Source organism: Scomber japonicus, chromosome 1 (assembly GCF_027409825.1).
Source record: "Scomber japonicus isolate fScoJap1 chromosome 1, fScoJap1.pri, whole genome shotgun sequence".
Classification (NCBI taxonomy): domain Eukaryota; kingdom Metazoa; phylum Chordata; class Actinopteri; order Scombriformes; family Scombridae; genus Scomber; species Scomber japonicus.
Window position 1 is genome coordinate 24,750,809 of NC_070578.1, and position 27,955 is coordinate 24,778,763.

The 27,955-nt window shown below is 39.1% G+C and overlaps 2 protein-coding genes across 2 annotated transcripts in view; one reads left to right on the forward strand and one right to left on the reverse strand.

The window, feature by feature from the left end:
- lgr4 (leucine-rich repeat containing G protein-coupled receptor 4) overlaps positions 1-23,248 on the reverse strand; it is a 34,275-nt gene extending 11,027 nt beyond the window's left edge. Inside the window, exons 1-5 of the mRNA XM_053324437.1 lie at positions 22,285-23,248; positions 12,032-12,103; positions 6,550-6,621; positions 5,584-5,655; positions 1,391-1,606 (exon numbers count right to left, since the gene is read on the reverse strand). Of these exons, the coding sequence (XP_053180412.1) occupies positions 1,391-1,606; positions 5,584-5,655; positions 6,550-6,621; positions 12,032-12,103; positions 22,285-22,469 (617 nt within the window). The 5' untranslated portion in view covers positions 22,470-23,248. The remainder of the gene's footprint in view (positions 1-1,390; positions 1,607-5,583; positions 5,656-6,549; positions 6,622-12,031; positions 12,104-22,284) is intronic.
- The window catches only part of spi1b (Spi-1 proto-oncogene b), a 162,504-nt gene that overhangs the window by 59,929 nt on the left and 74,620 nt on the right, over positions 1-27,955 (forward strand). The window lies entirely within an intron of this gene.

Consider the following 27,955-nt stretch of genomic DNA (forward strand, 5'->3'; position numbering starts at 1 on the left):
TTCAAACCCCAGTGGCACATTTCTGCAAAAACACAGCAGGGCATGAGGAGCAACCAGTTTTGTTGACTTATTAGCTGTAAGCTGTGTAATAAATACTATATTTGTGTTTTGAATTGAGATCGCAGTCACTCAGAGGATACATTCAGAGCTAGAGCACAACACAAGCAGAGGTACTTTCCATTGATGAGTGACACAATAATGCAGATGATTAATTAACAAAATGCCAGGAATGGCTTTTTAATGTAGATAGGAGCATTTGCAGCAAAGTCATATTTTACTGACAAGGTCTACACACAGTCATATAAAAAGGCAATTTTTCATTTCAATTTTCAAGATAGTTCATGAAACCCTTTTTAAAAAGCTATTTTAAAAGCAGAAAAAAAACTGCCAAACAATTTAATAAAAAATGCCAACACATCACACTATGACTGTATTTAAATAGCTGTGCAGGGTGTGTGTGTGTGTGTGTGTGTGTGTACGTGTGTGTGCGCACGCATGTGTGTTACAGACTTTTGCAACTGTTGGCTGATAAACTTAACACCCAATGACTTTCGTTCCTTCAACGAAGCCCTCAGGTCATTATAGCACACAAGACAATGTTCTCAGTCAGTCTGCCTGGTTAATTAAAGTATTAAAAAAGTACATCAGCAGGTTGTTCCTGCTCAGTTATTTAAGTGTGCTGATCAATTAAGAGTACAAACAGATATTTTCTGGCTCTACAGTGGAGGCTCCCATTAATGCTGCTAATACGTAAGAATTTCAGTTTAAAACATTCAAAATTTAGCTAAAATTATAAACAGAATGTGAAGTAGTAACAGTTTTGACATCATGTCAAAGACATCCATGTACTGTGTTGCAGACATAGCTACTGAAGTTAGCAGGCTAACCAGCTAGCCCCACTCGGTCCTGTCTTTGTAATACCACTTTGTACCATAGGAAGAGATAATGAGTCACTGTTGCGTCCACTCTGAAGAGGAAGTGCTGCACTTGATCTGAGTTAGATTTATTCAAGCAAAAGTTAGCTTAACATTAGCACTGAATTGATAACTCTATCATACTTAGTCAAAGTCCCAGTGACCTTTATTCCCAGCTAACAGAGCACTTATAATACACAACTGAATCTGCACTAGAGTCACAGAACATAACAGACACCCCAACACTGTCGATATGCTACCAGTTGGTTTGATGTGTGGGGTGTGAATTCGACAGGTGGCCAGTTCTTACAAATAGCATATTTGATGACTCAGACACCTATTGTTATACAAATACTTTTAAATTAACTATGTTCCTTTCAAGTTGCCTGACCAGTCAGAAACATTAGTCCAATAGATATAAAATATTTAACCTCAGTCTGTACCAAAAATGAGAACAGTATCTTAATATTACTTACAGCACAACTAGACTGGTGAGGTTTGCAAAGGCGTTGTCCGGTATGTACAAGATGCGGTTGAGTGCCAATGTCAGAGCCTGTAGGTTCGCCTGGTGTCTCAGAGAACCAACGGGGACCTCCGTCAGGTTGTTATCATCCAACCACAGGTGGCGCAGTTGCTGAAGGCCTTCAAAACTGTCCTCTGGGACTGTGGTAATATGGTTTGCATCCAGACGACTACAAAACAGAGGAACAAGGAAAAAAACTATATTATAATATTGAACCAATGAACATGTTTAAAAGGACAAAGACTTTTTACACTGACAAAACACATCTGTCAAATGTACACTAAAGAAAAGTATTTGTAATAAACCGTTGCTGTTTAGAGATCTTTTATCATTCTATACTTCTTTTGTTTTTGTTACTTTTTAGGTTAGTGTAATGGTTTGAGTTTGACTGTATTTATATGCAAAGATTAAAAAAGTATGCACAAGCAACAAGAAGAAGCTTCGATGTGCTTTACTGGTTACTTCTACCTAAATTACATACATACATAAACATACATGAAATAAAAACCAACTGACACTGGGATTATGAATGCAATTATAAAACAAAAATTAAATCTCTTTCTCTAGGAGGAAAACATTTTAACCACATAAGAATAATAATTTCATACATTTGGACCCCTGTATCTGACTGGAAAATTGCTTCTGTTTGTTAGATATTTGGGAAAATGAAAATCAAATGATTTGGAATATTTCCCTCCTTGAATTGTATCTGAAATACAAAATGATATTTTGAAAATGTTTTATGTAAATATAAAGTGTGAGAAGTTGATGGTGATGTTTGGTGTACTTATGGAGAGGAAAGCAGACATTAGCCTGGATCTGGAATGTCTAGAAGATTAAGTTTATTTAGTTTATCCTGCTCTAATGATTTTATTTCATCCCCAACATTTTAACCGCACTGAAATGTCTTCAACTTATGTCACTGCAATGACCGTCACCTAATTTATGATGTACTCCTGTTGAATCTACCCATTTAGTACACCTCCAAATAAAGCTACACGTAAGTGGCGTTTGCGCAGCCTCAAATATTTCCACACAGTACAGAGACAGAAGCTCAACTACACAGTCCTCCTGGACTTATCTGATTCTTTGCTCATTTCTTGCTCATTCATCGTGTGACTGTAGGCCAAGGTTTGGAAAAAAGACTTACTGGTAAAAATTAAGAGCTTTACTATGTGGCTTTACTCCCTGTTTGCAACCACTGTCTAGTACAATGCCTGCATTATTGCAACTACTGCGATGGTCTAACTCGTTGTATTTTTTCCCCCCTCACTTCTGAAAAATAGTGAGATACGTGAAACCCTCCACTTAGGGCAACTCTTCATTTTTCAAATGAATGATTCACAACAAACTTCTAATTACCACTAGGACGATGGCAGGAATGTTTTTAATCTGATTGCCATGGTAAATTTGATATACAGTAGACAAACATGACACCGGAGGAAAATAGTTTCTAACTGGTAATTAGTTAACATGATATAATACAACAAGTTCCAGGCTGTGAATATTCAGAGAATCCAGTGTCATCAAGCATGAGTGCTGCCCATTGACTATATTGCACTAGGGAAAAGGAAATATTCTTAAAAAAATTGATATTAGCAGTATTATGAATGCACAAGTGTTCTTTTCACCATCACCACACTGTTTTCTACTATCCTCCCTCACTGAGTGTCTCGCCCTCCCTCAAAATTCCTCAAGTGTCTGGGCTGGAAGAAAAACAGTCTTGATTGACATTTAGCTCTCTAAGGCTTTATACAAACCAAGTCCTGGCTCTGCAGAAGCATATTACTTCAGCTACAGACCTTAAAACCCTCACAGAGAAGAGACATCTGTTAAAAAAGAAAGAGCAGAGGCAGAAAATAGGAGAAAGGGGGAAGCAAGGGACAAGGGGAGGGGATATGGAGGGGTGATAATAGCTGAAAGCTGGATTTTCAGCACGTTTCTCCAGCTGGATCTATTCCTGCATTAGTCGCTGTCAAACTCAAAAGGGACAGAGATGGGAGGGGTGGCACAAATTAAGTCATGAACATTGCTATGGTCTCAATTAAACTGACATTCAATAGTTACAGAAAAACAATACTAAGACCAAGCAAGAGTGGAGCAGGAAATTGTGAGAAACCTTGAAATTATGTAGGAGTAAACACATGGAAAACCCAACAATTTAAAATTAGGGAGGAAAGTTAGCTAAATATCTGCTGAATAAGACTGACCTACATTTGCACAGGGCTTTTGCTGGGCACTGCAGCATGTGTGAAGTATGCAATATGAGTGCAGCCGCCCCTGGATGACATCAACAATGTCTCAAGTAAATAATCTGAACAAATATTCTCTACTTTGAGAAGGAGTAACTGCTCTTTACCCTCAACATGTTGCCATCTGAGAGTAATGTAACATTTGAGGTGCTACGGCAGATGAGGTCATGTGTTAAACAAAGTGAAATTGAATCTACTCTTCCTTGTACAAGAACAGCTAACTGCCTGAATTCAGTTTGTCCTGCTAAAGCTATTTGATGCTCAAATTTGACCCAGACTGCACGATTTACTGTGGTGTAAGATTATGAGCGGCCATATATTTTGACACTTTCAAACTATTTCTAGTGTGACCTGTCTCAAATAACATGTGGCACAAGTGCATATCTGTTCTGTGTAACAGACAGAAAGGCATTTCATTTAAAAAAAGTACTAATCTTGAAGTCTATGCTTACACATCAGTACTTTTCGTGCATTATGTCTATTGCAGGTCTGTTTGACTAACAAGTATACACTACATCATTCAAACTAAGAAATCAGCCAGCTACTGAGGGTCTAAACTCTACTGTTGCGTATGGACCACTTTTGCATACATTTGTTTAGCAAATACTTAAACGGGACATATCATGCATATTTCCAGGTCTACATTTTTTAATCTGGGGCTCGACTGAGTATGATTTACAGTTTAAAAAACTCATTATCTTACACTGCCTCTACATGCAGCCCCTCAATTCAGCCTCTGTTTGAAACAGGCCGTTTTAGCTCCTGTCTCTTTAAAGCCCCTTTCTGACTGGCCAGGTATTAGAAGCTGCCCCTTCGCTCTGCAGGCAACATCAACAAACTATAAAAACAAAACTATTGTAGAAAGATATCACTACCTTTTCCCATTCTTTACTCGAAATCTCAATTTCTCAAATACATCCATACATGTTTGAGCTGGAGTCTGATCCGAAATATGAGTGGACAATGCAAAAAACACATGGAAAAACCTTAGCAACAACCATAGCAACCAAGGCTATGGAACAGATGGTTGTTAATAAAAAACACATATGTTAACCTCAAGTCTTGGACCTTTGATCAGGTTCAATGTAGATATCCAACCAGGGCTATGTGATATGACCAAATGTCATATCCCGATTACAATACACATCATGATGTAGCACATTCTCTATGAATCCAGTAAATTCATAATTATGGTCCATGCCATATCACTACTCCTTTGGTTTCTTGTTCATCCTATAAATTATATTCATCTATATGTACTGTAATACTGGTTCTTACTGTCAAGTTATATGCCAATCTGTATTCTGCAGTACTAGTACTACTGTGTCAAGTACAGATGTACGGTAAAGTTAAATCTAATATGTCTTCAATGTGGTTGTACGCTTGGCATAAATATTACAAATTCCAATTTGAATGGTAGGCTGTACAAATACACTCCGTGCACTGCTTTCTCTGACAACAGCTCTGATGACTGCAGCATTTCTTCCCATCCGGCACTTCAAGACAAAATACCTCCCTCATTAACTGCACCTCCTATAGAAAACAGAGGCTATTCATAAAACTCACTAACAGGGCATGAGACTGTCACAGTACAGTGGTTGCTTACATATAAACAACTGTTTTTTTCAGCAGCAGCATCACCCCCTTTTCATCATTTACACATACCATCAGCAACCTAGAAGACATTTATTTTAGTTGCCTGTTAGGCCGTACTTAGGAGTACCAAACAAATATCTGACCAGTTTGATGTGTTATGATTTTCTGTCATATTCTTTGCAGCAACAGCAGGGAGTGTTTCCCTAATACAGTAAATACAGGCCGGAAAGGTCCACTTGAAACTCTGAGTAGTAAATACCCTGCACGCGTGTGTGTGCGTGTGTGTTAGATGACTTACAGCGACTGGAGAGCATGAAGGGTCTTCAGGGCTGCACTGGGCACCATCTTCAGTTGGTTATTCTGAAGCATCCTGAGGTTAAAATGCAAAATCACATTTTTAACTCAACTCATAACACCTTTTCCTTGCATCATAAATCTTTAAAACAACACATATCCACAGATAGATTCAATGCAAACGTGTTAGTGAGCTTTCTGTTTGTTATTTATGTGGATCCACACTTGGTTTCAGTTTTCTCTTTGGAAGAGACACTGGCCTCATAACAAGATTTCCCAGTTCTTCTTATCAAACAATAAACACTCTGTGAAGACTTGTGAAGGTATCAAACATTTTAATTATACTAATTAATGTATCCCAATCTGTGTGTGGTTTGTTTGATCTGCATGTAGTCAAAATACTTCAGCTTGTTTTAATTTGTGTAGTTACAAGTCACAGTGTGAATAAAGCATTTGATTTGATAAGTATATATAATGCCTCTTCCTTTCAACCATATTGTATCCAAGACCTCACCTGTAGATCAACAGGACTTTGAACTTTTGGCTCAGATCAGAATCAACAGGGCGGCGCTTTGTGTGTCACTCAGTGTATCTGAGTTTGTGCAGGCGTGTTAGGGTGTGCTGCCTGGTGTAAATTGTGCAGAACTAATTTTTACACAGAGCTTGTATGCAATGCTCTTTTGGACCTTTTTCACAGGCAGTTGGGGTGGGGATGGTTAAGTCCATTTAGCTTAGTTCAAGTGGATGTAAATCAAATAACTATGTTTAGGGTGGCAATAACTGACAGCACCACAATGTTACCACGAATTTAAATATTTACTCTCTCTCCATGTGTGTGGAAAACTTTGCACAGTCACTGTGTGTGTGTTTGTGTCTGTGTGTGTTGACAGTGGTGGTGGTGGTGGTGGCAGGGAGGGGTGTGGGTGTGTGTGTGTGTGTGGGGGGGGGGGGGGGGGGGGTGTATGCTTACAAGACTTTGAGCTGATGCAGTCCAGACAGGGCTTCAGGGTGGATGAAGGACAGGTCATTCCCCGCAAGTCGTCTGTGTGACAGAAAGAGTCAAACTTATATTTAGGAATTAAGAAAAGGCTACAGACGACCATGTTTTCAGCATAAACAACCACTGCCTATATTTTATTTCTGGAAAAAAGTTACGCATAGTGTTGAGAACTTCTTCACATTCAGCACCTCAGATTAAGTTCCAGCTATCAAGCTGAACATGGGGCCTGGGGTGTCAAAGACATGTGTCTGTGTCATGGCCTGTTGTCACTTCGTCCATCACCCACAAGAGAGATTAGAACTGGTTCTGGATATCCCCTACTTAAATCCCTTTCTGAGCCTCCCAGCCATCACTATTCTGTGCTCCCTTTAGAGGGAGTGAAAATTAAGTCACTCATCTGAAGCAAATAAGGGCAATATATGAATTTAACTATGTTTTTCTTTTTAACAGTCTTGCATTGTAACTTCTGAAAGTCACTTCAGTCTGCACATGAAATACTTGAGGGTGAGGGGAAACCTCCCTTTCCTGTTGGGAACAGGAAGTGTAAAGGATATAGGGGTGTAAATAAGCATGGGGCAGGCTGACTGGGACACGCAGCCCAAGTATACTATCTGGCCTGAGAGATTAGCAGCAGATTTATCACTCTGCAACGTGAGTCAGGCCAGGCTGAATTCCGTGCTACAAGAGCTGCTGGGTGTGAGCCTGAGAATCAAGGCTGACTCTGTTAGAAGTTCACTTGCCCTTCAACCTAAAACTGATATTTTGTTAGTGGGTACGTTTTAAAATACACTGAATTAGAGAGCTAGTCCACTCTAACTCATTTTGTTGCCAAAGCATGAGCTGACAAGCAAAAATAGCTGCATCTCTAGTGAGACAGAGCTAAAATATGCTGTTTGTTTACCTGTACTGTACCAGTGTACTATATTCACTGACTAAACATCTGAAACATTTAAAACAAAAACAATCATGTAACCCTTCATCTTAATTTTTTAAGATAATGGAACCAGCTTCTAAAACATGAAAGCAGATGGTGTTCATAAACTGATTTTTAGAGTTTATTCTCAACTTTGGGAACAGAAGCTGAGAAAACAATTGATCCAAAGTGTCCATTTAGTAGTTGTCCTTTTGATCATAACACATGATCTTTTTTGCAGTTTGTCCAGTTGCTGTGGAATTATGGATCTTATATTTAAAAAATATGAGCACTTTCCATCCATTTTACCTTTAAAGCTGAAGTTCAAAGTTAATTTTTTTTCTATAAGGTGTCTTGTCAAGTTCAGTATCAGAAATCAGAAAGGACGCTGATCAAGGTATCCTTTTATTAACTGATGCAGATCACATGAACCCCAGTAAATCTATGCATCGATCTATCTACCTGATGTAAGACCTTCCACTTCATATGCTAAATATTGCAAAATGCATGTGCCACAGGCTGGTGTTATCCACTTATGGCACTGAAATTAGAGGTCATTCACATCATTATATTAGCAACTATTTAAACTAAAAAGAAAATTAACCCACATTATTTTTTCTTGGAGTTATTTACTGAGCAGCAAACATATTGCACCTAACTTAGATGAGAGGCTCCTGTGTTATAGAGACACTCAGTTACTTTAAAAGAGTTGCATCTTGGGTTGTTTGTAGCCTTAATGTTGCTAGTCTAGTTCTTCCCATGTATCTGTGGTGTATCTTACTGTTATGTCTTGTTATTCACCCACACAAGTGTTTTCAGTAAACACAGTTACCTACAGGAGTTGTGCGCTAGCTTGTGTTACACATTTTGCAACAATGAGGAAATAAATCCTGAATACATGCTTAACGAACAAAAAGCATCTCCTGAGCCCAAAGTTTTAAAAATGCTGACAGACTAATAAAACCATTCTGTGCTCAAAATCAGACTACTTTTCAGAACCTGACAAAAGAGCGTGAGCATGGTGTGAGAATTTTAAATGAGTCAATGCCTCTTATCAGAGCTGGCATTTAGCTAAAAACTCAATACATTAAAATAAAACCATTTTTCATTTAGATGTGAACATAAGTTTGAAATAGTGATAAAATATGTGATTGTCTTTTTAAGAAAACGCATCTACTGATGTAAAAAACAATATATCTAATAATTAAGAGGCATTATAAGACCTACAGCAGACAAGCTGCTGTGAAACCATATTGAATTACATTTGTGTCACAAACCTTTTTTACTGTTTGATTTGTTGCGGTTGACCAAAGCTGTCATACTCAGATGTGAATGCCCACCAGCTTTATAATAACACTGTCAATTCAGCTTGACTTGGACTCAAGACAAACCCAGTGAATAACTTCCAAAGCTGAATTCCACAACCACCAGATCCAATCAGTACAACCCATTTGTGACTCTACTGACTCACAATTTATCCAGTGGACGTTTTGTGGCAGCATTCTGACCATAATGTGCAGTTATAGTCAGGGATACACTACTGCCACAAGTAAAGTTGTCACATGCCTATGTACACCAGCCAACAAATTTATAATATCAAACATAAAAATCTAAATCTATCTATGTAGCCATCCCCACAATCCGCCTCCTCCTAATATGGAAATTTGTCACCTTATATAGACGTCATCTGAACTGTCACTTCACCGGGTCATAATAACACTACAGCTGCTAGATGGAGTTGTTGGCTTTGCATATATACACATATATATGCGTGTAGTTTTCATGCCTACATGAGGCAAAACTGGCACGTATTACAAGCTTTGGTGTGATACTGGGCTGAAGCGCCTCATGCAAACATGGTTTGACAAATCATTCAGGTTTCACAACATGAAGAGCTTCTCCTCCTCTTGCATCTTTCAGCTAATTCAGTACATGTCCCCCCAGGCTTTGATGAGGCCAGAAGAATGTGCTAAGTCTCACTGAGGAAAGGCTAAATCCTCTCCTTGTGCAACACCACTCCCACAAGTCTACCATAGTCAATAGCAAGTTCACAAAGAGCCCTGCAGTGCCCTCTGACAGCAGAGAAGTATTAAGTATTTACTCAAGTATTTGAGTCTCAAATGCTATAATTAATTGCTATAACAATTCAATGTTAATATTCTGTTTGGGAAATTACTGTGATACAATCCAAACCAGCACCCCAACATGCACCCACATGAACCTTTTTGAACCACTGTTAAGTAGCTATAATGATAATCCTGTGACTTCATTTCCTATGTTCATGTTAGTAATGACAATGCCGGAGGAGGGAAATACAAAAAAGAAATGAGCTTTTGACTGGATTTCAAATTAATGGTCTTCTTAATCTTGTTCACATTGTAGTCTGCATACTTGATACATACTGACACAAAGAACTGATCCCTTATCATTAAAATCAAAATAACTGCAATAACCCATGACATTTACGAACCTGATGCTTAACCAACTAACAGTGTTTCCCATACAAAGGCTCTACTTGGGCGGCCCGTCCACGTAGATTAAGACCCGCCCAGGTAGATAAAATCTGTCTGAGTCGCATGCTGCAGTAACTGAGTGAGGACTAGAGGCTTCTGTGTGCATAGTAGCCACCTAGCTAACAAAAGCATGCACGTGAGGTGTTTAGGGGACATCTGTAAATTGTAGCATCTACCAACAGTCTGCATATGAGGCATTTAGGGGACATCTATACCCCCGATAAACACAAAAAGAGGGAAAAGAAAACACTAGTGTATTTAAAGGGGGACTCTATGTTTGATATCCCATTGCCCATTGGATTCATGAAAGCTGTGTGGCTAGCTACTCGCCCAAAGTCACATTTGATTGGATGAACTTTTGTAAAGGCCCCTGAGTGCAGGATGAGTCATCAAACATTTGAAAATGTTATACAAGGAGAGAAAAGACAGGATATAAAAATACTCTGATGCTGATTTTTTTGCCATGTATTTGGCACATAACAAGAGATAAATGAACACAGGGATGGGGGATTAAAGCTGGGACTTTAAGCACATTTCACAAAAATGGATGTAAAACAATGTGATTCATAAAAGATATAAAATAAATAATAATATATAAGATAAAGCATAAATGGGCAGAAACATTTAAAATATAATAAAGAGACATATATTAGAGAATAATTAAAGTAAAAATAACAATGACTAATAACAATAAATGTTTTAAATCATTCTGCCAAAAAAAAAGAAAAATATATGGACTACATGAGCTACAGAAGACTAAGTCCAGGTATCATTGCTACAGTTAAATGTGGCATATGTAAAGAGCTTTTTGGTCACAGGCTATTTTCTAGAATATAAACGAACTACAGAGGAGACACCTGTCATCACGTCTGCTGAGTTTTGTTGTGCCTTTGGCTGGAAAGAAAAAGAGCAGAGGAGCGTTGCGTGACTACGAAGGACGGAATATTTCTTCCTTGTCTCAGTTCCTGTCCTGTATGAGGATGACCTGCCCTCTTTTCTCTCCCTGATCTTGCTTTCTGTCAACTCTTTCTCTCACTCTCTGCCCTCAGGGCCCGAGCTCCGGTTCACTGACACTGCTGCAGCCCTAGAGCGAAAACGTTATCCACCAAAGTTCATTGAGACAAGCCTGCTGATTTGTTCCCAGAAAAAAAGGTTAAACAAATACACATATGAACTAAGGGTATACATCAATCAAAATGATTTTTCTCAAAACACCCCAACGACAAACCGACCATTATGATGATCTGACATGATAAGTAGCAGTGAGACTGGGGTTTTTTTGGGGGGGTTTTATGCCTTATTGTCATGGAAACCATTGTTTTGCCCTATTCCTTCCTGCCTAGCATTCCTCCGCACAATACGATGAAAAGTAAATTGCCTTACGACAAACAGATTGGAGTGGCGTATGGAAAAGAAGAGGGTGAAGACTCGGCCGGCTGAAAGATGCATGAGTGCTGAAAAAACATGCCTGCAAAGGCCAAGTGGAGCTGGAACCGCTGGAGTGTGTTCACTCGCTGGTCATTTTGCATTCTCAGGGCTGCATGTTACCTGATATCAGGTAGACAGATTTTATCTCGGACTCCCAGCAGCACTGAGCCAGACAGAGGAGTATTTAAAGAGTAGAGAAATAACAAACACTCGCTAAGATTAGATGTACGCCACTCAACAAAGCCCAAGAGCGGAGATGTGCTGTTGCCACCCTGATAATCCCTTAAAAGCAAAAATCCACACAGGATGTCACATGATTGTAGCTTCAATACCTGCTGTCTCACATCACCTTTTTAATTGAGCTTTACTGTACCTTTTATAATGGCTCTTGTTCATTTCATGAATGGTGAGTGATTCCTAACACTGCGTAATACTGTGCTTATCAGCAACAGCTGAGAAGGACATGGTGATGCACCCATACTGTGGGCTGCAGTACAAACTCAAATATCCAGGTGCATGTCATAAAGCCCAGCCCTCATGTCAACACTGTACAGAATGAATACATCATTAACGGGAGAAAAAAGGGGCATGTACTCACAGTTCTTCCAGATAAGGGAAGTTCTTGAATACATATGCTGGAAGCTCAGTGATGTTGTTCATGCTCAGGTCTCTGTGGAAATAAAAAAACAGTAAGTACAACAACCAGTAAAAACCAAAAACAGTAAAATGTCATTTTACTGACACTTTTTGAATAATTCTTAGTGAAGACAATTTCAGAATCTGTGCATTCATGAGGTGCAAAGACATTGAAATCATCAATTTGTCTCATCCTTTAACCATTTTGCTTGTTTAGAGCTACAACCGATGAGTATTTTTAATTACCCATTAATGATGGTGATTTTTTTCTGGATTACTAAATTAATCATTTTGTTAAAAAGCATAAGAAAACAGTCAAAAATACCCATCAAAATATCCTGGGGGCACATAGTCATGTCATCAGACATATTGCTTTTTTCCAACCAACAGTCCAAAACCCCAAAATATCCATTTTACTATATATTCTGACATCTGAGAAGCCGGAACCAGAAAATGTTTGGCTTAAATCATTAAGTGATCATCAAAATGGTTGGGTTAGGGTTAGGCTTAACCAATTTGTTATGGTTAAATACATGGTTCTAAAATATGTATTCATGGGGTTTCTTTGTGACTGTGAAGCACTTTGTTACCCTGGTGAAGCAATGTGTTACATAAATTGAAGTTGTCCTACTTTTAAAAACTTTAGAGTTTTTTTTACTCGTTTCTCAAAATGACATCACCTGTGTATAAGACCTTGTTTGCCAAATAAGCTGACATGATGAGGTTTTTGATTCTGATCGTAAAACTAAAAATACAAACAAAAGGGTGGTTGTCACTTATCCCTTATGGCAGTTTTCCTTCTTTGACTGTGCCTGCATGAGTGTAACCTCTCAAAGAAAAAGAAAAAAGTCCTGAAAAAGCCCTTCTCTTTAGCCCCGGGGATCTTCATTTTTCAAACCAACTTCAAGTAAAGATAGGCATGTAGCAGCATGAAAAATATGCACACAGGACTTGATTTGCTTCCCCACCAAAGCTAATATGAAAATATGTGTTTATCATAAAGATTTTTTTTTAAACACACCAATAATGTATGTGGTTCATACAGAAAATATATAAAAGTATAGTAAGTTTAGAGCACAGCATTATTTTAACAGACTATTACAAAAGTAAGGGAATGTCACTGTGAAAGAGGGACAAAAGGCTCAAGTCTTTGTAGTACACATTAATCTTGATTCAGACTCCATGAACCTGCTTCAAAGAAAAACCCCCCAGATAACAAACGTAAAGAGATGGCACATAACACTGAAAAACATCCGGGATTCACAAATGAAGCACCCCCTGCACCCCTCTCTCCCCTTTCACTCTCCAACTGGCCATCTTAAATTTCACTGCCAGATCTCTCTAGGACCTTGTGTGTGGGCCCCTGAATCCTACAAGGATCATATTGCCCTTCCTCTGCAGTCCCAGTTACACACATACACGCACACACACACACGCTCACAGAAGCCTTAAAAGGCGGGCCCCGACAGAACCCTCATCATCCCTGAGACCTATGTCCCATCTCCACTTACCTGGTTATCCAATTACTATATAGACTGTGCAGCTACAACAACACTTCCATCAACATCCACCCACTCCTTATCATTTTTTCCTACGCCAAAAACCTCTGGTGGTGTTCTGCAACCACTGCTGCGGATCTGCCGCCGCTGGTGGTCAGATGGATACATCCCTAACCACATTTTAAAACGTTTGACTAAATGTTCCGCAGACTGTTGACTGGTCTGAACCACATGCAGGGCCGAGGAGTACGGGAGTCCTGTATGACTCTATCACACTTCCTCCCTCCCTCCCTCTGTTTCTGGCTGCTTTACTCATCAAGGCCTTTGCCTGTCCCTGCTAAGATAGATTGAAGAGGACACTAAAAATGCAGCTGTGATAAATGGTGACAAGCCTAAACGCTTCTACAAGCAGGTATCAGTAAATTTCTATCCCATGTGACATTTGGCTTCATTTTAGTGGAAAGGAAGCAGAAACTCAGAGAAAAGCAGCAGACGTGCTTTGAGGAAAGGAAAATATGGCTGCAAAGGTGAAGCATGAACATATTCTAAAAGTCAAAATATAATCCCCTTAAAAATACAGTCTTTTAGTCAGCCAACATGAAATAACACACACAAACATAAAAAAGGCTGCACGCTATGTTGAATTGAAATGCTGCCTCAATCAATACACAAAAAATAAGTCAAAATATTTTTTAACCTAAAAAGAGTTTTCAATTTTAAATTGTTCCCTTCACTGTAGTATATTTGCTGGTCAATAGAAGTTTTTCATAGGAAGAAAGTCTCTAAATAACACTCTTAATTTTACAATGGTAAAATAGACCATTTTCAGTTGCTAAAATTTACTAATGGACACAAATGTTAGGAGTCAATCATGTTTCTTGTTTTAAACAGTGTGTGGTGATCATCTGATGATATTATATGTTTTAAACAGGCTATCAATGTTTCGTGAATGTGATCAGAATGAATGAAATGGGATAGGTCATGTGATAAATATATCTTATAAAGACCAACTATGCATTTTTTTGTGAATTTTTTTAGTGAATCTATCAAGTTTAATGTATCTGAATTCTTGTGAAAATTTGTACAACTTGATATAAAAATATACTAAAAAGGTTTTTTTGTAACTGATTTCCAGACAATAATTTAATTTTTTTTTTGTCTGGAATGTCCTCAATCTGGATGTACAGCTTGATGGTCCTGAAATGTGGTCGGTTTAAGTTATTGAACATGATTTAAGTGCAGAAATGATTTAAACACAGAAATGAAGTATAGATCTGCAGCGAGTGGCAGGTTCAAATTTAGCCTAGCTATAGCAAGTTTACTAAATACAGATCTACAAGTCACTAAATTACAGCATAAACTATCTATCACAAGGAGCTTAGTTGATACTTAATACGGGTATTACTGTTACAGTCAACTTAAACACCTGACAAAAATTGCTAAAGAGCAAAAGGTTTTCACATTTACAGACGGGAAATGTCTGTCTGTCTGTCCGTTATTCGCATATCTCTCAAACTGTTCATCCGATTGATTTCAAACGTGACAGGTATCTTGCTACGGGCATGAGTAAGTGCAGTGCCAAGTTTGACGTTGTTTGGATAAGGAATGTAAAAGATATAGATAAATATATCGGTAAAAGAAGCACAGATTTGCTGTTGCCGCTCTAGCCGCTGGCCACTCCCCCTCTCACACGGCACACTGAGCACAGCGCAGGACCAGAGTTAGAGAGGTTATAAGGCAGCGGAGCTTTGGCAGCTACAATGTGAAATACACTTCAGACCCTTGAAAAAATGGATGAAACTGAAAACACTTCGAATAGACATCCCATTGGTCGGGGAGGGGGGGGGTTGCTCTGAGAAAGTGGCAACACAGAGCTATCAGACCGCTTTGCTCTCACACGCGCTGCATTAATAGTCATACATACAAGCGCAGTCACTCTCTAGCGCACGCTCTTGCTTGCACGCTCCAGATTCCGGGAGATTGGATCTCATTTGCGGGCATCAAGGAGCCTCTATCAATATGTGGGAGAGTTTGGATGTCTGACTTTGTAGTAAAAACACACGCAAAAACAGATTTTGCACTAGTAAAACATAAATTACCCACTCTCTTCCATGAGCTAGTCACCTGACCAAAACAAACAACCAAGAAAGGACTTTGATTGTGCTAGAAGCCCAGATGCCAGGAGCTGCGTTGTCATAACTAGAGAGTTCATTAGTTTCTATGGAGGGTTTCAACAGAAGAACCATCAGTGCAACACTTCACAAATCAAGCCACTGTGGCATAGTGGCCAAAACAGACTTCTAAAGAAAAGCTCTATGCCTTAAACAAAGATCACCTCACCTGATAAAACTAAAATCCAACATTTCAGTCATAATGCACAACATAATACATTGTAGTAATACTAAATCATTATTGATCCATCTAACACCCTCCTACACCTCACTGCAACAGCTTATTAAAGTGAATGTTTTAGATTTGTTTTCATTTTGACGTTAAACCAGACTCATGAAAGCCCATTATATCCATTAATATGTGATTCAGTGCTACAAAACAAAACATGAGTAATACTATACAGTGATACTGTGTTTAAATATTTTAAAAACTGCAATTGAAAGCAACACTGTAAATGTCAGCATACAAAATGCACAGCACAATTATAAGTAACTTCAATATATGACTGTCAATACAATCATATGCAGAATATCTTCAATACTGTTTATGATTATTTAATGTATAACAGTCAGTTAACTTGTAACGCAGCACAAAGAAGAGGTACTGTTGCTATGGTTACTTGCAGTTTGATTATCTCGCACACTGATGGTGGTTTAACTATTGACCAGGTCAGTGCTTGACATTAATGATCCCATGCCAGCCAATCAGAAAAGAGCAATACAGACTGCTGGTCACAGAAAATAAAGCCAACTTTACAAGTTACATAATGTATAAAGTAACAGTGCTGCTGGAGCACTATTGAAGAGACGGGAGAGCTGAAGAAAATGCACAGAAGCCCCACTCATAGAGGCATTAGCAACGGCTTTAAGGACAGTAAAGCTGAGCGGTGAATTAATCTCTCAGTCAGTCAACTGATTCATACAATGTTGGTCTGGTGAGATATGAGGAGCAGCTTCTGGAGTCATGGGGAATTAAAACGCTAATTAGCATTTTGTTATTATAATGTCTCTTTTGTCTAAACTCTCATGATGCTGTACTCTTGTGAAAATGAATGAATAATTGTCACAAAACAATGGAAGATGTTCTTTTTTTTGTTTCTTACAGTTATGAAAAGTCTGTCAAAAATCGGAGCTGCAACAATGAGTTGATTATCGATTACTCGTCACACTTGAGTAAACTGTTGATGACTGATTAATCCATTGAGTCATTTTTGAAGAAGAAGAAATTCTCTGAGCCTAGCTTCTCACATATGAATATGTTCTGATATTTTCACTTTTCTATGATGGTAAACTAAATATATTTGGATTGTGGTGTGTTGGTCCTGATTAAACAAGACATGGATGTCATCTTGGGCTTTGGGAAATAGTGGATGTACATTTTCCACCATTGTGTAGACCAAAAAACAAATTAATTTTTTTTATTCATTAACAGCTAAAATAATAAACAGATTATTCAATAATAAAACAATATTTAGTGGCAGCTCTGTCTACCATTCATGCAAATAAATGTTATATCAGTTTCTGCAGCTTTCGAAATTTACATGTAGCTGTGTTATTTTTATGATGACCATGATATATTTTCTTTTACAGGCCACTTATTCATTGATCACCCTCAGTTACCTGCTGTTTAAACCAGAAGCTTCAACGGCAAAAGTATTTTAATGGACTCTACACTTACCTCCTCTACATTTCATCTGATTTCGAGTTGTATGATGAAACAGATGTTTTGATTTTACTCAATACTACTGTTTTAATACTAGGTGCTTTATGTGCCCAACTACAACCTTACATGTCTTTTTAGCTTCTTTTTGAACTTACAGATGAAGTACATCGCTACGTTTTGGGCTGTGAGCTCTGTCAAAACACTTCAGAGTGCACATCATTCAGTACTGGGGTTGATCGAGCACAGACAACGTTGACTGCAGCTGCTGTTTTTACTGCACAGTCAGTGTTACAATAAGCAGCTCTGAACCTTTCATTAAGTACGATTGAATAATTTTAATTTCAGGTCTCACTAATAAGGAAACATACTGAACTGCTGTGTATAATTATGTTCTAAACTGTATAAAAAAAGGCCTCCAAACACAGTGTGATACCACACTGAATTCAAGTTTAAAAGAGAAAGGATTTAAATAAAGTCAATTATTTTAACTTACAGCTGCATTAAAGCACCAGATACAGAGTCTAAATGTAATAGTGGTATACATTTGATTCCATTTCCAACCTTTTTTATAGTACTAGCAAGGATTTTGCATCTCTATATTAGGATTTACATATGTTGGAATGCAAATCATATGTTCACTTCCTTTAGCTTTTTCTTCTGGCTTTATCCCCTTCCACAACAAGTGAAACCAGACTTCCAGGTGTGGAAGAGCTCCCCACGTCTCCCTGCCGATTTAATAATTTACACATTTTTAGACGTTACCAGCATGGCAATATCAGTCTGTCAGTCAGTCCACCACTTTCGTCCAGATGAAATATCTCAACAACTATTACATCGATTTTCATTTTCCCCAGAGGATGAATCCTTCTGACTTTGGTGATCCACCCATTTTTCCTCTAGCGCCACCATGAGGTTCACTCAACAACTACTGGATAGACTGCCACAAAATGTGGTACACACATCAACAGCACCTTCCCCCCTCAGGATAATAATAATATAATTGTGATAACTTTGGTTATACATTCATTTTTTATCTAGCAACTTCATCAAGTTAAAATTTCAATAATGTCTGTACTTTAGTTTACGATCAAATAACATTCCCATCAGCTTCAGTTGAACTTTGTGTTCAGTGCTAATTAAAAATGTTAGCATGACACATTAAACTAAGATAATGAACACGGAACGCCTATCTGGTTAAGATCAGCATGTCAGCATTGTCATTGTGCATTAGCAATTAGTGTAAGAACAGCTCACTGAACCGCTCAAGTGGCGAGACTCTAAGGTAAACTGCTTTCGAAAAACAGAGACGTAACTGAACTCTAGGTTACCGGAGTTTTCTAACTTCTTGTGTGTTTATTTTCTGGAAATGCGGCTCTACATTCTTTCCAACTTTGGTACAGGTATAAATGATCAACTAGCCTTATTTCTAACACACAAACTGGACAACAGTAGATCAAGTCATTATTATTTCATCAAAAATACCCATTTAAAGATATTCAAGAGAATGTGTGTGTGATGTACTGTACAATTAAACAAATGCTGCAGTGCATGTTGTTGTCAACAAATGACAGACATTACTCTGGACAGTTTTGTCAAAATCTAATTAGGGTTGTCTAATACAGTGGATGAAATTTATAGACAGTTAATTCATATTCATCTAATCAATTCATACGCATACTAAATATTTCCACAATTTAAATAACTTTTATTACACCGCATTAATTACAAATACCAAGAGCAGATTCAGCACAGCAATTAGCACTGTTGGCCTGCCTGCCAGATAAGGGGGATTCATAGCTCCTTATAGTGCACTTAAATAAATGTCAACTACCTAAAATTATCTAAAAATGTGGTTAAAAGCCCCTGATGTGCTCTGCTAATTAATTATTTTCTAAACTCACTTCTAAACATTCCACCATTACTCTTTAATATGTCCTCTTCATTGTCCTTGTACCCTCTCAAAGGGTCTTCAGTCTTACGTTTTTAGCAATCAATCTGTGTTTTACTCAGTCATAACACAAAGTAAACTACTGTGTCCAAAGTCTTGGATAAAACCTTACATTTCTACCAAACTTAACTCGGTGGTGATGTTTAGTTTTTGGATACAAACATACAATCATTAGCTGTTAGAAACTGTGTAACATGGGGGGTGGAAATAGGTGTGCAAGTGGAGGAGAGGACTGGGGAGTCAGAGAGGGGGAGAGAGTGTTAATATTCTCCCATCCACAAGTCATCCTGCTTTGGAACGGGAACCACTGACTGGCTCCTTTCACCTCTGCTGACCAAGAACAAAAGTATCATTCAGTTAAAAATGGATTGAGGGCACCAATGGTGAAGCCAGCGAGCTCCACCAGCAGAGTGCAAGACCCTTGACGCCACCCCTCCTTTTTCCCCTAAGTCTCAACCTTGTTCACGCTATGAAAGGACACAGCACAACTAGGGTAGAAGTTATAGTAACCCCCCTAAAATGCACAAGAGTTCACACAGATGCTATACCAACACGGGAAAAAAAGAAACCTGTGCAGAGATTCGGTGGCAGGTAAACTACATACCTTCAAAAGGAGTGTTTGCTTTGTTACTGGCTGAGGGGCCTCCTCTTTTCTCTCATCTGCTTTTCTGTGACAAGGCTGTTTCCATTACAGAAGCCAAAACTCAAGCCCCTGTGGGCTGTAGGTAAGAGCCCACTCCAGTGTTGTCATATGATTTATTGTAAAAATGTGTGGTTTTTGTTACAAGTTAGTTTTTAAAGTATATCAACAAACCAATAATCGTACAAATGTAGAATAATTAAATGCTAATCCTGTAATGAGGAATTTCCCAGACATTTAAAGGCTTACAAAACACTACCTCTAATCTGCCTGTTTCTTCCATTATATGTGTGTTTGTATCTTTAAATGTACACACCTTCCCTCCCATTAGCACAGACCAGACAAGATTTTTCTCAGTGTCTCTCCACGCTATCACGCTGACGCTACAGACGTGACAGCTACAAACTAATTCTGTTGGCGTTCAGCTCAAACACTGTAACAACAAAATACTCGTATATGGAGTTTTTTTTCTTTACATATCAGCACACTATTGTGGGTGTGTTAGCCCTGAGAGAAGGAGCTCTTGCAGCTGCAATATGTCTCACTAATCCATCATGATCCCTAACCCCAGTGCTCCACATACAAAAGACGGAGGGAGCGGGAGAGGACAACTAAAGTTCAAGAGACCAGGAGAACAAATGAGAGTAAGACAGCGACAAGGACAAACAACCTTTCACATACTTTAAGAGCTTGAACTGAATATATTAGGCAGTTCAGTGTTTAAAACCTGTCATAGAGCATTTAGATAACCATGAGCATGCACACACACACACACACACACACACACACAGCAAGACAAGAAGATAGCACAATCTTGAAAACAACATATTGGTCTCCATTTTGGCACAAAGTAGAGCAGCAGAGTGGCAGTCAGGACTGTGATATCACTTTGTGAAAACATTGTTTCACGTAGAGACTGAAATGTCAGACTGCCCGTAATAAATTGGGAGTTTTTTTCCCAGAGGAAAAAGTATGCTGTGAGTTTCAGCTGCAAGCAGCAGGCCTTGTGTGACATGTCTTGACAGAGTGGTATATGAATACACTTCCTATGTTTACTTTATCTAACACTTTCTTAACAATAGTGATTTCAAGTGGCACCATATTGGCTCTGGTGTAGCGGAGCCTCTTAAAAAAAAAGTGATATTGCAATATTGCACAGAAAGGGAGCGCTCCAAAAACAAAGACAAACCTTCAAAGTTTTAGGCTAGGTGACAGGTTATTTTACTACAACTCATTTTAAAAGAGACAGGCGCCTCTGTAAACTTCAACTCATAATTTCATCTATGTGTTTGCTGAGGCAGCATAGTAATTACAAAAAGCCACACACACAAAAAATTGCTGTTTTCAATACTGGTTCCAAGGTGGTTACTTTAGTTTATGATTAACCCAGAGGTTGTGAAACAAACCGAGAAGTTTCTTCAGGAACAATCAACTGTATCTGCACCACTGTGTGAAGAGCTAACCTGTGGTGCCCATATTGCTGTACTTCTCATAAAAAATTAGTATCTAAAGTAGTGGTGGTGACAGACCTGTGGCGGGAATGTGATAATGGCACCAGCTTGACTCTTGACTACCGTAATTATTTTATATTACACATTAAACACTGGGAACAAGGCGCTGTTTGGATAAACTCCCATGCTGCAATGTAAATGGAAACAAATCCTTTTTTTTAAAACATGCCTAGAGTTGAAACAATTAGTTAACAGACATATAATCTGCAACAAGTCTTTAATCAAGTATATGATATCAAACTTCACTGGTTTCCAGCATCTCAAATATGAGTATTCTGCTGCTTTTCACAGTTTTTTAAATGAAATATCTTTGGGACTGTTGAATTTGAAGCCATCACCTTGTCCCTAGTTTGTGCGGGCCATTTTTCCCCACTTTCTGATATCTCACAAACTTAATCATTGATTGACAATGAAACTAATGATTCACTTCAGTCCAAAAACATATCTAAAAACAACAAGTGACTTGAAATAATGCCTTTTCAGTTAACTTTTTGGCTGCAACAGAAAGTTTGGAGACTACTTGTCAAGCTTTCACTGTGTGATGTTTAAACGGAACTATGTGCAGTGACTCAGACTAGAAACCTAAACCAGGGCACTCATCCCTACATCTTCACTGGAGCATTTCCTCTGGCCAGACATTTGTGCAAAGTTTACCCCTGTGATGTTCAATGTCCATCACTCACTTGTAAACACAACATCCCATACGTGGGGGCCTTTCCTGGTGAGCCATTAAAGAAGTGTACAGACATGTTTTTGTTTAGTGGTTGCGTTTTTAGTACTTACAGGTAATAAGTGAAAGCACTGAGCCCAGCTGGGACGGTGGTCAGTCCTCTCCCGGAGCAGTCAGCACCCCCATCTTCATCGCAGCTGCATGAGGGCGAACAGACGGCCGGAGTCGACTGCCCTTGACCGGCGGCACCGGGGCGAAGGAAACACCACAAACATACCCAAAACAAATCCACACGCATTTTTCCTCCTCTTCAAGTTTCAGGTGAAAGCGATTTTAAAGGGGGTAAAAAAAGTGAGGAGGGGAAGAAGCGGTTGGAGAGGAGAGGGGGGCTTTGTTTGTGGTTTAATCTATTCCGGACGTCGACTTCTCATGTGGTTAGTCGGTGAAGGCATGAAGAGATGAAGCCTAACCGAGGCTTTTCAAAAAAAACTATATGAACACTTCATACATAAACCAAAAGAAATGCACATTTAACGTTTAGCTAGCGTTAAAACCCCGACGTTGCCCTCGAAGACGAGCGGTGTACCTTGCCGTGAAACATTTCTCCAAACCCCTGCGTGTCGTATTAGTCCATGAAAATAAAGTAGCAATGCTGGCGACAGCAGCGGTAGCCTACCTTGCGTTTTTTGCGTTTTCGTTGTCCCATTAAATAACCCCAAAAAACCGAGCGGTGTCTGTTACTGCGTCGCTAAAAGAGGCTGATCCCGGCGGCGGGGATAATGTTCACTTCAACGTTACCGGACAATCGTTTGACGTCCTGGTTTGTTTGCTACAGATCACCGTCAGCTTTCAGCCATTCCTCACGTTCCCCTCCTTTTGCTCCTGACATCAACAGCATGCTTGTAGCTCTGCAGGCACCCTACCGGACAACCTGCAGCACTGGGCCCGGCCTGCCTCTAACAGTGAAAACCTGCACCAACCGGCTGCCTCTCACCCAGCTACTACCGGACTCTGTAAAAGTCAGGTAAAGCTGTTCGCACAAGGCTGCACACAGTTAGGATTGTTTAACCCTCATCCTGCCAGCATACAACATATAAAGACTACCAACTGAGGCCCCTGGGGGTCCCAAGAATTTATTGTAAGAAACAACCATCATAGCAAAATGTTTCTTTTTTTAAACATTACGTAATTAATGTCATCTGAAAAAAGAGATGATTACTATTATTTTATGAAAGTTAGCTTACATATAATTTGCACATTGTGTCAACGAAAATAGGCTACTTTTCTTTAATAGGCTACAAATTGCAGCTTTTATCCCAATTTGGGCTGGGTGATATGGACAAAATCAGATTCACTCTAAGCAAAACATGCTCCTTTTTTATTTAACGTAATCCCTTGCTAAAATAATGTCAATAATGTCCTGGTGTGTACTGGAATACCCATTTGATCAACTCAATCATAATCTAAGACAATATCTAGTCATATCACTATATCAATATAATATTGTTATATTGCCCAACCATAATCCCAAAAATCTTTCCACAAAACCTTCAAAATGACTGATAGAGTGCCCCAACACCCTCCTGATGGTGTGTGACCATAGTGTGTGACACTTTAAATTAGGTCCCATGGCAAACATGAATTCAGTATCTCAATCAAGTCAAACCGCATGGGTGGAATTCGGTGTTTTTGACTTACAATACATTGGTATTTTTAAAAAGTACTAAAATAGAAACAGAAAACAATGATGTGAGGTCCCCTGTGAGACTAAAAAAGTAAACATCTGCAGGTATCCCCAGTCAAAAAAGATTTAGATTAATTACCCGTAAATCTATTATTTCTCATGTTTTAAAATGTCAGAGTGCTTTAACCGATTTGACTTTTTTGAATTATACATGTTTGTTTGGGTCCATGCATTGACCCCAAACCATGAGTGGGTCACTTTATTGCTTGTTAGGTAATCTCTTTTTGTCTTTTAGAAGTAAATGTCATCCCTCATACACATGGTTAGACTAAACAGTTAAGGGGGCATGGAGCTAAACTTTGTTATTGGGTCTCCTGGGTCCCTTTTTACTCTCTTAAATCTCCCCTCCCCCCCTTTGCTTTTGTGTGCACAGAGCTACCCAGAAACAAAAGTACTCCTATGCTGGTATACTAACTGAGTCCAGGTTTTCTGTTTGCTGATTGTTTGAGACAGTTTATTTAAAAACAACATTATTTAGGAATATGCATGATGTGACTCCAATATTAGCTAAAATAAAGTCTAAAATGAGGTCTGAAAACTAGATTTTCAGTCCAGTCCAGGGCATGTTAAAGTCATTAATTATACAAAAACAGACTTGATATACTGTATATTATACATTAATGATTCAAATTCCTAAACAAATTGGTAAATTAAAGTCTGTGTAAAGTAAGAATAAATATGTGTTCTGAGTTTGACATACCACAGAAAAGTGTGTTGTTAACCACCCTGCCAAATTTGAATGATTAAAAAAATTGCCAAATATATGAAATTAGGCTTCCAAGTTGTGTAAAAATCAGCCTCTTTCTGCTCCCAAACGCTGTGGGAGTGCCCACCGAGTTCGCTGAAACCCCGCCCCCTACCAAGCGTCACCTGTCAATCAAAGTCACCACCTCTACCAGAAACATGGACGCTACGTCTGAGAGCTGTCTGCTGCTAACTCAGCTGCTAGCCCGGCGGCCAGCGCCATATAGATGGTGACGGCTAGCTCGGCGGCTAACTGGCTAACTGTAGACTGCAAGCGGGGAGTTCCGGTCCTCTGAAATGAGGCCAACGCGGAAGTAACTTAGAACTGCATTCTAGCAAAAAGTCACCAGGGGGCGACCGTTTTGGTGTCAAAAGGACTTCCGTCTCAATACAAGTCAATGGAGAATTCACCAACTTCTCACTTGATTTCTAACCTCAGTAAACATTTTCAACATGTGTTTATGCTCTCAATCGCTAGTTTAAAGCCTTTTTCAATGTAGTATGATGTTCATTTGTGAAATTTTGGCCTCCCTGATTTTATATTTGACGATAAAGCAAGGTATGCATTAGGGAATGGCTACGTCGTGATTGACAGGTTGAGTGCCATATGTCCTCGAAATGTAGCCCTTGCAACCTCCCCGCTCCGCCCATGTCCCCGCCTCATGCCCATATAAGTAGAATCCATGTTTTTATTTTTCCCAGCATGCACCTGAAATTTTCAAGATGGCGCTGCCCAGATTCGAAACTATTGGCTTCCAAGCAGCAGTCCACAAACCAATGGGTGACGTCATGAATGTTACGTCCGGTAGACTGTAGTAGTAGTAGTGTGCGCTGAATGTATTTATACCTCTACAGCAGCAGTGGTGGGTTTATGCCAATCACCGCTGTGTTACGTAACGCGGCAGTGATTTTCAGACCCGCCCACTAAATCCTGAACACAGAAATCTTGAAACACAGTTTGTGAAGCCTAGCTCCACAATTCAAATCTAAATGGTTGAAATGCTTTTTACACCTTTTTTAGAAATACATTTATGACCTATTTAAAGGTAGAATATGTAGAATGAGCAGAACAACGCCATCTAATGTCTCGAGATCGTAGTCGCAACAACCAAAAAGTAATTCCAGCAGTCGGGTTGCCAGGTCCGGTGCCGGATTTTATTTTAGCTCTAACTCTGTAAATATACCACTTTATCCACATGTCTAACCTTTTTAGGCAAGAAAGTATACCTTTAGATCCACAATGTGACGCTAATTTGTCCAAATAACATCTGCTTAAAGTTTTGTTCCTGCGAATTCGGAGCCACTCAAGTTAGCCGTAGCGAGTAATGCACTTCCGGTCATTTTCACAAAATAAAACACCCGTTGCCTTTTATTATTAAGAAAACCATAACGATAGAGTTGGTGCTTTTATTTTGAAAACAGGAAGCGAACATACCCTCGCTGTAACTGACTTGAAACAGAGACATTATACGCCAGTGGGAGTAGCAGCAATGTCTCTGCATGTACTGCCTAATCCTAAACACCGATTGGCTTGTGTGTGGTGTCGTCAGAAGCAGAAGAGGCTCACGGTCGTAAACATCTAGTCACGTGTACTCTGAGATGGACGCGCAGGTCAGGAAATGACGTAAACGGACCGTATATGGTTTGTTATTTGAGTTATTACATTACGTGTTGGACTAAATACATGGACATATTGAGGAAAATATTCCGGTTTTATGGAAACGGATTTCATATTTCACAAGAATGGATACTTGGCGAGCTATACATAAAGTCCTGTGTCATAAGATGATCGTTGTGGATAAAGGGAAGACTTTGAAGGTATGTAGGCATTATAGCTTTTCTCACTTAGCTGAGTGGCTAGCCAAGCTAATCGCTAATACTATTACGGCTGTGAGCAACCATATAAGTCGTGAGTGGTCTTGAATGAATCAGAGCAATCTAAGCTTTCCAACAATGTACGGCATGAGTATATATGTTTAAGGGTTGGTGTTTAAAACATTCAGAAGAACGTGTGGCTACCTCCTAACATCCGTCCCGTCCCGTGAACGGAACAGCGTGCGTTAAGAGGTTAATGATCAAATATCAAAATCCGAATAGCGTCAGAAAGTCAACCCACTCTCCACATTTCCATTGCTACCGTTTTGATACTTCATGGTACACAAACAAATAGCATCTCATATGAAAGCTAAGACCCTGGCGAGTTCAACAGTACCACTATTATTGCGCTAAAAACTCAGTGAACCAGCAGCATACAAAGGTAAACAACCACTTATTTACAGCGACTAACAGATATTCTGTCTTACCTTCGAAGTTTTGTGATGAAAAGTTGTACTTGAGAGCAAAAAACGCTGGTTTTAGTAAGTCCAACACGGCCGTGTTTGTTTACAACTCCATTTCACCCAGTGCCAGCCTACAGTAGCTGCGCCGGAACAACAGACAACCCTGGCAACCTGCAATTCCGGCCGCTAAATGGCTGGTACAATGTACACAGAACGTCATTGTCGAACCCGTCAAAAAATTTTAAAAATATTAATTCAGACTAAATTTTTTTTTTTAATGGAAACGCAATACTTTCATTCTGTACCCCTCAAGACGCCCCGTGGCTGTATTATTTTTTTTTAAAATATAGCTTTTAATAAATATTCTACATATTCAACCTTTAATGTGTTTAGAAGAAAATGTCTGAATTCACTTTACACAGTCTTTCAATTAAGTGCAACCAGTTGACAAACAATGAACATGAGCCTTTTTGGGGCCCCTAGAGGCCTCAAGGGGGTTGCATATTGTTGTTTTTAGGGTTACCTATTACCTCCTTGTCTGTTTAAATTGCAACACTCAGAAACACAAATAATAACGAAGAACAGGATGAATCAACAGTTACCATCAAAGCCACTGAACCACCATCACCTCCACATGCTGCTGTGCCAACACACACCCCTGCACCTACATTCACTTGCATCTAAATTTATATTGTGGAAAACATGAATGTTAAATAAGCCAACCACCACCGCCACCACCAAGAAAAAATCATATTCTTTGCAGCTATAATCCGTCAAACTGTACTGACCTTTCTCAAGCTGTTCAATTCTGATTGGAGTCATCATTTTGCAGCAGGATCCTTGTGGTGCAGGGGATTTTCTTTACAATACTAAGTTGGTTTATTGCCTAAACCAAATGTAAGACAGGAGCAAATAACATGAAAGAAGAAACCCATAGTATTTTCAATATAATAATTTAATTTAGTTTAATTTTCAATCACCCCCCCCCCCCCCCCCCCCTTTACTTGTGTAAGATAG